This window comes from Artemia franciscana, chromosome 7 (genome assembly GCF_032884065.1).
Source record: "Artemia franciscana chromosome 7, ASM3288406v1, whole genome shotgun sequence".
Lineage (NCBI taxonomy): Eukaryota > Metazoa > Arthropoda > Branchiopoda > Anostraca > Artemiidae > Artemia > Artemia franciscana.
The window spans coordinates 50,131,135-50,145,754 of NC_088869.1; the positions used below are offsets into that span (position 1 = coordinate 50,131,135).

The 14,620-nt window shown below is 35.7% G+C and overlaps 1 protein-coding gene across 4 annotated transcripts in view; it reads left to right on the forward strand.

The window, feature by feature from the left end:
- The window catches only part of LOC136029418 (uncharacterized), a 31,101-nt gene extending 18,909 nt beyond the window's left edge, over positions 1-12,192 (forward strand). For 2 of the 4 annotated variants that reach the window (XM_065707791.1, XM_065707792.1), the window contains exons 2-3: positions 3,269-3,652; positions 11,136-12,192. In XM_065707791.1, the coding sequence (XP_065563863.1) occupies positions 3,449-3,652; positions 11,136-11,453 (522 nt within the window). In that variant the 5' untranslated portion in view covers positions 3,269-3,448 and the 3' untranslated portion in view covers positions 11,454-12,192. The remainder of the gene's footprint in view (positions 1-3,268; positions 3,653-11,135) is intronic. The other 2 variants (XR_010618030.1, XM_065707793.1) reach the window with 2 other exon arrangements.
- Positions 12,193-14,620: the final 2,428 nt, after the last annotated feature.

A 14,620-nucleotide genomic window follows, 5' to 3' on the forward strand; every position in this document is an offset into this window, starting at 1 on the left:
TTTGATTTGAAATGATTACACTTTTAAAAGACCTAGAGCTTTGTAGTAATGCTTTAATAAGTTTCCCTTAATATAAGCTTTTTGTTCAATTATTTCTAGCATATGTTAGTGATACTACTTTGGCACTTGTAGTTCCTGATCTATTTCTCTGTATTTTAATTGATGTACATTAACCTTTTTATTGTAATTAACGATGCTAAGTTTTAGATTAAAAAAGAAAAACTTTTAAATTTTTTAACTAATTTTAGAAAAATTTTGTGTATTGTTTATTTCATAATAGAAATACTCGAAAATTACATTATTTTTCTTTTATTTTACAGCCATAAAAATGTAGTTTATATTAAAAAGTAGTCAGCTTGCTTCTATCTTTTCTGATTCTAACTAACTATCTGATATATAACTATTGTCTAAATACTCTACCGTCTTTCTAAAACCGCTTCTATAGGCTCAAAGACTGTTTTACCAGTTTCTGAACTTACGATCAACTAACAAACTCAGGAAACCTTAGTTTCCCGTGTTCTCTTATTTAAAAATTTTACTCCAAATAATAAGAAAAGACCACAATTAATTTTATAAAGGAGAGGTTTTTTGAATAGTATCTAAAGCTGAATTGCAAAATGCAAAATTTGAAATTGTATTTTTTTTCTTCTTATTATGAAATAAGAAAGCAAGGCTCTCAATCAGCTGATTCATTTGGTGTTTTTTCGGTAAGCTCTCAAATGAAAACTTGCTAAACTATAATGATAGCTGCATTAATAGGATTTGTGCCTGCCTTTTGATAATCGTGTATAGCTTTATCAAGCTTGTATAATTTTTTGTCTTGTATGAATGAAAATCTCGCAGATTGATGCAACTTTTTTATTTTGTTCAAAGTCCCTTTACAATGAGATTCAATCTCAATCTAGCACTAATTTAAGGCAATCAGAATTTTCCATATAATTTTTCAACCAATTAGAAAATTTTATAAAAAATCTGATTGGCTCACATTAGTGCTAGCTAAATCTCTGTATTATTAAAATTTCCGCCTTGTATGATTGGAAACCTTGCAAATCCATGCGACTTTTTTGTTTGTTTAATAAAGTTAATTATTAGTCTAACTTTATCAATTTTACTTTAATTTGTTAATTTATTAATTTAATTATTTCAACTTCATAGTTTAACTTTATTTCTTTAACAGAGCCACTTGACCTGGTAATAGTAGTTATTATTATTTTTGAATTATTGCCGGTAAATTTAAAAAAATTAAGAAAATAGAGTATAAAAAGGACGAAAAATAAATTATTGGAAATGTTGCATCATATGAATTTCTCAACAACAAAGCCTTATTGGCCATGGTTAATACAAAATATAACAACATAAGGACTATAAAAAAGATATTCCCTTAACATACCTGTACCCACAAATTTTCCCAGCTTCTTTATGCCCGTAAGACCTCTGTCACTTAATATAATATCCACCAATTCCTCCCCTTGGAATAATTTCCTCTCTCAGACGATTTAAATCCTTACAGAAACCCCAAAATGAATTAAGTCATCCTCCCCATCTTCACTCATTGAGCTGAACTAGGATCTATCTTCGACTTCACCCCTCTCTAAAAGTTCCTCTTGTCTCCTTTCAACAGCTGAGAAAGTTCTCTTTTCAATAGCTGAGCAAAACTTCGCAATCTTGCACTTCATCTACTGCTTCACCACAATCGAAGACGAAAAGGAAACTGAGCATGACTGTAAAATAGGCTTTACGTGTCAGTTTTTCTCAGTTGCCGTCATAATCCTCCAGAAAGGAGCTGCAGCTCGTAGATGAAGAACTATTACAGCTTGTAGTATAAGCGTTGTATAGCTGTGTAAGCAGAGATCGATCAAAATGGATCTCATTGGCAATTAGATAAAAAGAAAATAAGTTTTTTCAATTAAAAGTAAGGATCAAAATTAAAACTCAAAACGAATAGAAATTATTCCAATATGAGGTGGGCTGCCTCCTTCCTCAAGCCTCATTTTTTGCTGTAAGTCTGAAAGTTTATTAAAATGCATCAAATTCAAAGACTCTTGTGTTTGAACAGTCTTGAAAAAGCCATTGAAAAAATGTGGTAAGAAGCCAAGCTTTAGCGTAAATAGCGAGTTGATGAAGGGGCAGTCCCCATCAAATTCAGTATAATCTCCGCTTGTTTTAAGTTTAAATGCTGTTCTTTATTTTCAGTGAAAAAAACTTGCTTTTATCTGATTTCTGACCGTTTCTTTTAATCATGCCAGGAAATCCCCTCTCCCCCCCCCGTTGTAAATTTCCCCGGAAACTTTACTCTTCACAGAAAATTTTTTTCCTGGAAAATTGAAAATACCCCTCTCCCCACAAAAAAAATCCGTATATCCCCAATTATAAATACCATATGTGAGTTGTGTAACTTACATTCCTTTCCCCTGGGACTATGGGAGGTCATGTCGTTCCAAAGGCATAGTTATTGGACCTTTCAACTGTATTGAACCAAGTGGCTATGTTAAAAATTTGATCGGATAACTTTGGGGATAAAAGGGATATGGGAGGGGGACTAGTTGCCCTTGAATAATTTTGGTGCTTATAAAGGGCATATAGCTTTTGATTTCAGATCAAATAAGCCCTCTTCCGATCTTCTAGGATCGCCCTTTCGATACGATCACCCTTGGAAAAAACCAACATCTTTCCTTGAACTTTTTCTTGACAAAAAGTTGAAATTTCCACACTTTTGTATATAGAAGCTTGAAACCTCTACAAAATGGTTCACTGATGTGCTGAATCAGACTTTATGATTTTCAGAAAGATCGCTTGACGTTTTGAGAGTGTTTTCCACATTTTCACATTTTTTATTCGGATAAGTTCTTGCTGCTCGAAGTAAATATATATAAACGAAGCCTTTCATTCTCAAATGCTTTAAAACTCATCTCTATATCCTAAGTGTGAATGCTCATGATAAAATGTTAGATGTATGTGATAAAAAAAATAATATTTTTCTCTATCCCATGGTTAGAGACTAAAAGGGCTCGTATAGGCGTGTTTGCGTTAAGCAGTGAAACTTTAAGCTCATACATTTTCATTAATAATCGGTAAAAAAAAAATATTGCAATTGTGACCTTGTTGGGTTTGTTGTTTGCAGTTAAACTTTATTTTAAAGAATGGGGCTTTGGGATATGAAAGCTAGTCCTTAGCCTATATATAGAACAATTTATGTTTTTTTCTTTTAGTTTTAATTTCGCTCTACTTTTATCTAAAAAAATTGATTATTTGTTTTTTTTTTTTCTAGAAAAGAAGGTGCTGTTGGTGTATACTGGCATAATGCGGCAGAAACTTGGGTTGATGTGCGTGATGTTCCTGGTGGGAGGTGTCGTCTCTTCTGTCGTCTCTGGTGAGTCACAGAGATCTCTCGAAAAAAATCAGCTAGTAGTTTTACTCCAGTGTTGAACGACTGATTTTATCCTTTAACATGGTTTTATCCTTGGACGAATTAGTAATTACCACTGGATCTTCAAATGTGGAAATTGTAGAATTATTTACTGGCAGAAATATTGTGGATTGTTTTATACATCAATGTGGAATCGACCGAGAAATTCAAAAACATTTTCAAGAAATTCAAAAGTCCACAAAATCAATTGAATACAAATTCAATTGTAGAATTGTTCACGATTGCGTAAGTATTTAATCAATCTTATACACATGAAAACCTACACGCTAGAAAATTAATACTGGGGGTGAGGGAGTAGAAAAATGAACCTTGCACTTTCTATCCAAGGCTGTAAATTTAAAAGAAATTCAGAAATTCTTTTTTTCTGTCTGTAAATCTGTTTGGCAACTAAATGAAAAACAAAAATAAAAGGTGTGGTTAGAAGGTTATCGTGTCTCAGAACTCTTAGTTAATTTCTCATGTTTCAGAGCTCTTGTTTCAAACCTCAACCAGATCTGTTGACATTGGGGGGATTTGGAGGGTGGAACCGGAATGAGTGGAGAAATCGGAATGAAACTTGGTGGATAGAATAAACAATTGTCGTAGATACGTGATTAACGTTATTGTACTGGATCCGCTCTCTTTGGGGGATTTAGGGGGTTGATTTTAGTGCTTTGGCGAGTTCAGTGCTTCTGGATGTGCTAGGACGATGAAAATTGCTTCTTACAATTGTGCTAGAGCTTATACCATATGAGTTCTTGGCTCTTCCGATCTCGTCACAAGTGCCATATGAGCTCTTAGCTCTTGTTTTTATCTTACTTCGGTATATTTCATTAGGATTGATCGTAAGAGGAATTGAAACAAAAAGGGAATAGTTTTGGTAAAAGTCAAAGTCATGGCCAATTGTAGAAAAAAGCCAAGACAGATTGTCCAATTAAGTTGATATTAGAATAATATTAGGTGGTGGGTATATCATACAAGTACCAAAAAAAGCATCGAATAATTTTTTCACCTTATACTAGTGTCAGTTACAGAATCTCGTATACGTAAATCGAAGATCCGAACATACTGAAATCAATTAACAGAGAAGAAAAAATAACAATAATTGCCCTAAAATAATGTTGACAGCGACAAAGAACACACCACTTGTGCAATACCCGAAAGCACTACCTCCTACCTTGAGAAGTGAATGGAAATTTACAACATCAGTAGTAGTATACTGGATTCATCATCATTCATCGTTAGATTCATCACTATCAAACACCAAGCGATAGGCTAATGGAAAGAACATTCTAGAAATCTCTTCAAACCTCTACTACTACCAGAGGCTTACCCTCTCCCCTAACAAATTGTCATCCCCCCTCCTCTGCAATTGAGGCTTACAATTTTATTACCACTAACCCGGCCAATATCAATGAAATCCAATCAGTTGTAAATAATTTCAGAAAGCATAAGGTGCCTATCCTTATTCAATAAAGCTCATAAAAGTATAGCTCTTTCAGTAGTTTAAGAGGCAAAACTCTAATGCGAGCCTGTTAAGTGTATCTGCCTTCAATGTAGGCTATTATTTGTTTTCCCGACAGCTTCATATCGAAGGGTGGGGCAGTATGAATTCAATCTGACTTTTAAAATAAAAATATTTTGCTCAAAAAAGTCTACAAGTCCAATAACTATGCCTATAGGGATTGCATAGCCCCCACAGCTTTTGAGAGTAATGCTGTTAAGAGTTACAAAAAAGCCCAATGTTTGCATGGTAGTTTTCATCTGTTTCGGTTGAACGTAGGAATCATATTTTCATATTGACTAAATGAAATAATTGGGCTTTTTTGATTAAGCAAATGAAAAAACACCGTGATGGGTCTAGCCCAAGCGTACAGAATTTAATGACGAAATGTCAAAGCTGTAATTGAACTTTTATAAGGGAATTGCTAATAAAACAATTTGAATTCCCTATGGATAACTCCCCCGTGCAAAATACCACCACTTGCAAAATTGCGCAGTCACAGAGAAATTGTGATAAATCTAAACAAAGAAAAAAAGAACGATTTTTTTTTCTTTTTTTCTTTTTTTTACTGATATTCCGAAATGTAGGTCGAATTTAGGGTAAAGAATATCTTTAGTATATATTATTATATTGTTATTTATTCATGTTTATTTTAAATGAAAAGAGATGATAGATTAATTCCTCCCCTTATACCCCTTCCTATATTTATGAGCGGGGAGGGGGGCTGGGGGGGGGGGGGGGGTTAATTCGTCCTCAAATACATAGTTATTACATTTATTTACTATACTGAATAAAATGACTATTTCAAAATTTTGATTGGGTGACTTTGGGGAAAAAGAGGAAAGCCTGGGAGTTATGTCCTTTGTTAGTTCTTTTTTTAATGAAAAAAAAAAATATCAAAAGTTATTTGCTCTCTATTTGTGAATTCGCTCTCTTTTAGTTCAAGAAATATTAATTTCGATTATTATTAGCTATTTTCTTAACAAAATTTAACCCAAGTACCTAATAAATTAGTAACGTTTCATTTGGTTTCCTTAATTTAGCATCACATGCAGATTGTTATTTTATAAGCAAATCTAATTTAAAGGCGTCTGAGTGCAGGTAGAAATATAGAGATTAGCCTCAGAAACTCTCATTGTGTTGCGAGAGCAAAAAATTTTTTTTTCTAGCACCCCGATTTCAGCTTATTCCTAGAAAGTGGTAAGGGTCTAACCTCTGCAGTTTTTACGGAGAATGTGAAACTTAGGCTGGATTGATGAATATGACTTTGCATTTTAGAAAGCTTCGTAGAACTCTTGCCTGGGGCCAAAAAGGATGATTTTTGCTTGTCCTTGAACCAGAGCCTATAGTGTGTGATGTGAAGTGGAGTTTTATAGCCTATGTCAGAGAGAACTATCTGAAGTTATGCAGTCAAGCTTTTATTTCATCTAACCATGTTTCTGCTTTCGAGTGGACTGTAGAAATTTCAAGCTCCTATCTAAAAAAACGTGGAATTTTGTTTTTTTGCCAGTAGACCGATTATAGATGTGTGTTTTTTTTTTTCCCCCAGGGGTAATCGTATCGACACAGTTGTCCTTGAATGTCGCGAAGAGGCTAATTCCAACGGAAATTAAAAGTACTAGTGCCCTTTTTATTGACCAAGAAAATTGGAGAGCACTTAGGCCCCCTCCCACGCTCATTTTTTCCCAAAGTCACTAAATCAAAATTTTGGGATAGCCATTTTGTTCAACATAGTCGAAACACCTAATAATCATGTCTTTCGGGACGACTTAATCCCCCTAAGTCCCCGGAGGAGGGGCTTCAAGTTACAAACTTTGAAAATTGTTTGCATATAGTAATGATTAGTTGGAAGTGTACAGACATTTTCAGGGGGACTTTTTCCCCCTCCTTTGAGGGGGGGAGGGGTTACGGGGGAGGATATTTCCATGGAGTAATATGTCATGAGGGAAGAGAATTTTCATGGAGTGCTTAAAAAAAAACAATGAGAAAATAAATAAATCAAAAGTTTTTTTCAGCTGGAAATAAGGAGCAGCATTAAAACATAAAACAAACAGAAATTATTGCGTATATAAGGGGTTCCGTCTTCTCCACAATACTCCGCTCTTTACGCTAAAATGGTTTTAGTAATTTCAACTATTTATTCTGCGATCTTTGTGATTCAGGGGGCATTCTAAAAAAACTGGGTATAATCTGGGTAGTAAGTTTCAAATTCGACATTCTTTTTACAAGTATGTCTTTAACACAGTTTCATTTTTGCTTTGATAACTTTTTAGCTAAATCTTGAATTTGAAGGTCTCGATTTTAAGAATACCAGCCCTATTCCCTGTCTTTGCACTCCATCCTTCCTACCTGATCAACTATTCTATATTACCAGTCTATATCTTAAGGGCGGCTCTTTCTGACTCAAACAGAAGAAAAAAAATATTATATGCAATCCTCAAATTCTTCATTCATTTATTCATAAGAATACTCATCCCGTATTTTCGTTTCTTTAATGATCATTTTTTCTTCTGGTTGTCTTATTCACTTTTTGCATTAGCCTTACTGTAGAATGGACGGGTGGTGACAATTGGCCTGATTAGTACTTCTACGTGCGGTAAAGACATTAGGAAGACATGACAAGTAATCAATTCTGTTATCAGGCCATCTTGTCTGCCTCCTACTGTCTCTCCTAGTGTTGTGACTTACAGCGAAAATGTAGAGGGCGAGCTAAAAGTTCAAGATACGTTTACTTCCTATTTTGCTAATAGCGGCCAAACTACAGCCCCTTCTGTAGGTCCTTCTTCTTCTCTACCTGATTTTAGGTCTTACCGTGGACCGCCTTGTCCTAAATCCATGACATTGGAACCTGTCTCTGAAGCTGAAATAGCCAGAATTGTCAATGGTTTGAGGGGTTCTTCATCTGCTGGCTCTGACTGTATTCCGACTAAGGTTGTCAAGTTCAATCTTCCTGTCAATGTTTCTGTCCTCATGAGACTTGTCAATCTTTGTTTTGAAAATGGTATTTTCCCAAGTGCTTTAAAGCTTGCTCACGTTAGTATTCTTTTTAAAGGTGGATCAAGGAATGGTCCTGCAAATTATCGTCCTATATTTCTTTTATCAGTGTTTAGTAAAAGTTTTGAAAAGGCTATGGTTTCTCAAATCTTGATTTTCCTTATTCTAAACATTTTTTTTTTTCATGATTTTCAGTTTGGTATTAGGGTGAAACACTCAACCGAGCATGTATTCGCAACTTTCTTGAATTATTTACAATCAGCTCTTTGGTCTGATACCTGCTGCTCTTTTTCTTGATGTTCGAAAAGCATTCGTCTCATTAACACATCAGATTCTTCTTTGGAAACTGTCCAAAGTATGACCAAAGTTTGTATATGAGAGAACACTTATTCTTGTTTTCTATCAAATTTGTCTGGTCGAATCATCTCGGTTGATCCGCAATTTTCTAACGCTTCTGGAATAGAATTTGACGTTCCACAAGGATCTGTCATGGGGTCAATGCTCTTTTTAATCTACGTCAATTACCTTATCAATGCGATTCACAATTTAAGACCTACCATTTTCTGTTGTCTTTGTCAACCAGCACCTGTCACTAATTATGACAGGAGTTCGTCCTTAACGGATGCACTTATTGCTTTTGCTGATGACAGTACTCATGGCAAAGCTGGTAGATGAAAACCAGCTTTGCCAAGATGATACCACCTTAAATGTTGGAAAGTCATGTTTTTCATTCTCTCCAGAGTTTCAAATGCTTGCCCTGACTTATGTTGAAATACACGTATCAAAAGGTTCTTTAAGTAGGCCTGAAGATCGTTACGTTCGATTCCTAGGAATCCTGCTTGATGAAAATCTTTTTTTCAAGCATCATATTGACCTGATTAAAATGAAAGTCTCCTGGAGTCTCGGAATGTATAGAAAGCTCAAGCACATATTTCCAGGGTCGATTCTTATAATCTTGTTCTGCAGCCTAGTTCAGTCTTATGTTTCACATTGTTCGGTTGGATGTCAACTTTTCCCTCGTCTCTGAAGCCCCTCGTCTCTGAAGCCACTTTCAATTCTTTATGATAAAGTAAAGACTCTTATTTAGGAATCTAACCGACCTTCACCTAAACCCTTGCTTGTCTGCACGAAGAGTCTGCACGAAGCTGCCCCTCGTTTGGTATGTTCAAAAATCATGTTAGAGAATTTTTAGCTAGTAAATAAGTTTTCTCCGGTTTCCTTTTGGAGTTGATGTCTGGATTAAGTTGGATATTTAATTGAGTTGGTGAAATCATACGCTACCCTCTGCCTTGCTTGTCATTTTGGGGATTATTAAGGTGGGCGACTGGATTTTTTGGGTTTTGTCTATATTTTTTTTAAATAGTTTTTGCTTAGAGAATTTATTGTTAAATAAAGAACTTGGCACAAGACTCCTTTATGTTTCAAACATTTTCTTTACAGGCGATGCCATCCACGATGGTTTTTACTCTATATATAGTGACGAAGACCACAGTGCCTTTCAGATCAAACATCACAAAATATGCATTCTAATTTGTTTCCCACTGTCTTGAGAAATTCCCTATTTTTCTTCTTGTTTTTGGTGTTTGTGATATTTACTCCGGCAGATTTTTTTTTATTTTTTTTTTAGATATTTGTATATTTTTTATTTTTGTTCCTTAATAGACCTAAATCCTACACTTGTGAGAAACGTTTCGATGAAAACGACCCCTCTTTGAAAAACTTTGAATTGAATAATGCCCCCTATGAACGATTGAAATTTTCAGGAGACAGAGAAAAACAACCAAATAAAGAAATTAAAAAGAAATTTCACTGATCTGCATTGCGGCCAAAATTTTTAACTAATCAGCATCATGGCAAAATTTTTCTCTAATCTGCAACCATGGCAAATTTTTCACAATAATCTTTCTCGGCCGGTTTAGTACTCACCGTAATGAAATAACTAGGCCAAACCAAGCTGGTTTCTGGTCTGGAATAATATGCGTTGGCCGGTTAATTACGGTATGAGAAATTCTTTTCCGTCGAGCAAAACACAAGCAGTTTATCATTGGCGTGATTATATACTTCATAATGGCATTTGATCTGATCCTAAAATACGGCGTTCGGTTGGCTTCGATTGAAGATTGTGTTCCTAGCAATCTAATAATATTGAAAGCGTATTATGATGATGCACCTCCCTAACTCCAGGCTAACAAATAGCTATCCGTAAAGATTATCAATGAGCATCATATAAGAAAAAGCTACACCCTCTGATCGTACCTTTTAACTCTACAAAGTGTCCTGAGCCATTCTGAGTTTTAATAACAAGTAGGCTGGCATCGAGCTCTACCTCAATTCTGTATTTTTTACAGAACACATTGGCCTTCTGCCTCAGAGTGACACAAAAGCTTACCAAAGTAGCATAGATCACTTAACCGATGAGACTAAAAATCAGTATTCCAAAAATTGAAATCCTCAAGTTCAGTTTAGCCTGTCCTATTTTGACGACAAAGAAGAAATCGAAGTTCTGAGGAAACTGAAGTACCCTGGTTACTTGAATGATGCTAATGGAAAAAGCTCGGAACGAAGTTCGGAATTGGATCTCAACTGCCTCAAAAATGTTTGCCTTACTCAATTTGTGCCTATTGCTGAAGCATCAAATCTACCTTTGAACAAGATTGAAATCTGCATGACAATAGTCAGATCCTGTTTCACCTATATGCTTATGAGTCTTGGATATTAGAAGCGCCTGAGATAAATAATCTAAAAGCATTCAACCACTTTTCCTCCGAAGAATCATCAACGTCAGACTAAATGAAATAGTTACTACCGCTTATCTTTTTCAATCATTCTTGCAACCCCATAGGACCTACACAAAAAAAACTACGCAAGTATGAGCATATTCAACACCGATCCCCGTAAGATTTTGATTAATAAGACCTCCATTGTCAATCTTTCCTAGGATGGAAGAATTGAGGGATAAGGCGATACTTGATCCTCTAGCACCAAGGATGGCCCTCGACCAAAAAGATAAATCTATTACTTTAGTTGAAGGGACAAACCTGACTTGAAATCACAATGCTTTGAACCCAAGACTGACAAATCTGAACTCAGCAATGCAACAATTATTAAGTCCATAGAAGGATCACTGACGTTTTTCTGAATCAAGTAATATTCCTAGTTGGATAAGTAGGGGGCGTAACGTTTCCTTTGGTTTGCGTGGTCAGCTACTTTTATCAAATTATTTATTTTTAGACTAAGTATCCGGACCCAGGTCCAGTTGAAGGACCAGGGAGTTATATCATAGAAGATATAGCTCCAAATTTTGAACAAGAAGAAGCACTAAGACGTGACAAAGAAGCAGCAAGACCTGAGAAAGAAGAAGCTGCAAGACTCATAAAGGTGAGTTTAGTTTTCCATAAAGAGGCACTACTAGGAGAAGAGGCTGGGTGTCAACTAGCGGCGGAACGATGGTGCTACTTTTCTGATTCTGAAACTAATCTCGTTGGTATTTTGAAGTTTCGATTCCAATACCATTCCAATGAGACTTTCTTTCCTTTTTTACGGTATTGATATAAGACTTTTGGAAGTAACGTTCAGGGGCGGATCCTGGATTTTCTTTGAGGGGAGGGGCACATAATACGTTGCTTCGATAAACTTGCGAACAAAGAAATGTTAACTTCTGAAAGACTGTTTTTGCAAGGAGTTTTATGAAATTGTGTGGTTCACTAGGTTGTGTTAAAGTTCAAATGTTTTAATCGTGTTATAGTTACTGACATATCATGGCTAGTATGTACAATTCATTTGTTGTATGATATTTGCTTGCCCTTCCACCATTTTGGTTTCATTTATGATTTAAATTTACATTTATGACGGAAAATGAATTTGTACATACTTTTATATACCATTTATGAAGAGTAAATGGTAGTATAATCTTTACTCTTTAGGGTAAACATTTTGTGGTTTTCCTCTTTAAGCATACACTTTTAAAATCTGCAAATGACTATAATACATATTTATATTGTTATAATTACTACTTATATACTTACTAAAGTATATGCTTAATTATAATTTAAACACTATAATAGAAAATACTTTTATCATTCATGAACAGGCTTTATGAGTTGAACAGAAATTATAGATGTAGCCACTCTTTGTCAATTTTGCACTTAAGTATGGGAGTGGATTCATTATATACTGTCTTCTAAAGGCTAGTTCCATAGGTTGCCAACTCTGGCTGAAGCTGTTGCTTCTTTTCTAGTAATAGAATATTGCTTTTGAAGTTTTGTCAAATGTGCTCTAGTCACGTGATGTAAGGTGTCCTTCATAAGACATTTACTGTGATCGATTGGTTATCTTAGTCCACATTCGATTGGAAATCGAAAGGGCTATTGTCATTTTTAACAACCGAAAGTAATTGGAGGTCAAAAAACCCCCTTCCGCACCCACTATTTCCCAAAACACATCATATCAAAATTTTGAGATCCAAAAATTATGTGTTTAGGGATGGCCTCCTCCCTCCTCCACAGTCCTCAGGACAAACAAGCTTTGCTTCGGGCCATTTACTTGTTTTGTTTTGTTATTTATATTAATAAACCCTTCTTTCTCTCTCAATGGTTGTAACTTATGTCCTTGGGACATATAAGGTTTCTATAGAAAAGGTGGTCGTATAAAATTCGGAGGGGGTTCATTAGATTGTTAAACGGAAATTCTAGTGCTCTCTTTAAGATTCAAAGTGGTCGAAGGACAGAACCCCCCCCCCTACATCATCTCATTTTTTCCGAAATGCAACTGAAATTTTGAGATGGGTATTTGTTGTCCCAGAAATTAAAAAAAAACTGATTCGATTGGAAATTGAAAGGGCTAGTGCCCTATTCAATAGTCAAAAGATATTGGAGGCACCCCCCCAAGCCCATCAATTCCCATTTCACACCAAGTCAAAATTTTGAGTTATCCATTTTGTTTCAGCGTAGTTGAAAGGTCTGGAAAATATGCCTTTGAGGTTGACAGCCCTACCCCACAGCCCTCAGCGTAATGGTTTTAAGTTTTTCCCCGAGGGCAAATGAGGTTTTTATGGAATATGTGGTTGTATCATCTCTGGAGGGGGCTCATTGGATTTAAAATCAGATGTTCTTGTGCGCTTTTTAAGATTCAAAGTGATCAGGGGCACTGACTCCCCCCCCCTACGTAATAGGCCCTCAAGCCTATCATATCCATAAAAAATATCTAATCTTAATTTTAAGAGAATTATTTTGTTCAGCGTTGTTCAGAGGTTCAGTAATTATGTCTTGTGAGATTTTAACCTACCCACAGTCCTCAGGACAAGGGTTGTAAGCTAGGCAATTCATTCATTGTTTACACATAGTAATTGCTCTTTAGAAAGGTATGCATACTACTAACAACTCACCTGAGCACCAAGCTGCCTGCGGCCAGCAGAGCTACCCACGCTCCTTCTCCATCCCAATCTATTCGAAGCTTCCCTCCTTACACCTTCCCAGGAAGTTCCCATTTCCTTTAAATGTTTCTCTATGAAATCTTCCTACCCCAACTGCGGACGACCTTCTTTCTCTTTAGCCGTAGACGGTTTGCCGAAAATGATATTCTTCGATAATCTGTTATCCTTTATCCGCAAAACGTGCCCTAGCCATTTTAACCTTTCTTCATTATAGCCCGAGAAAGCGGGATTGAACCGCAGTTTTTGTTCACCTACAGTTTAAAATTCGGTCACCTGGGTACCCAGAACAATTCGTAGGCAATTTCTCTGGAAAACATCTAGCAAATCTTCACCTGCTTTTTGGAGTGCCCATGCTTCAGATGTGCAACTTCCAAATTTATTATCTTAGTTTAAAACTTGGTTTAAAATATTTCAAACTTTCTTTTTAACTGTGAAAATTACCCTGCGTCTTGGCTATTCTATTTCTAACATCTTCATTTCTCCCACCGTCTTTACTAATAATTAATATTAAAACTCCTCGCAAAACAATTTTTTTTAAAGAAATGTAAAGAGCTCCATTAAGCCAAAAATTAGCAGAAATAGATTCAAATAATCTTACAAGCATATCAAACAGTTCGCGGTAACGAACTGTAGTAAGGAGCGACCTGGCTCAATAGTAACCAAAACTCTAAAAATGGAATTTTGATACCAATAGCTACATAAAAAGAATTAGATTTTAATGCTGATTTTAAATATATAAGTTTCATCAATTTTAATCTTACCTATCAAATGTTACGAGCCTGAGAAAATGTGCCTTATTTTAGAAAATAGGGGAAAACACCCCTTAAAAATCATAGAATCTTAACGAAAATCCCACCATCAGATTCAGCGTATGAGAAAACCCTAGTGTAGAAGTTTCAAGCTCCTATCTACAAAAATATGGAATTTTGTATTTTTTGCCAGAAGGCAGATCATGGAATGCGTGTTTATTTGTTTGTTTGTTTGTTGTTTTTTTTTGTTTTTTTCCCAGGGGTGATCGTTTCGACCCAGTGATCCTAGAATGTTGTGAGAGGGCTCATTCTAACGGAAATAAAGAGTTCTAGTGCCCTTTTTAAGTGACCCCAAAAATTGGAGGGCACCTAGGCCCCCTCCCACGCTAATTATTTTCCCTAAGTCAACGGATCAAAACTCTGAGATAGCCATTTTATTCAGTGTAGTCAAAACAATTTATAACTATGTCTTCGGGGACCACTTACGCCCCCACAGTCCCCGTGGGAGGAGCTACAAGTTACAAACTTTGACCAGT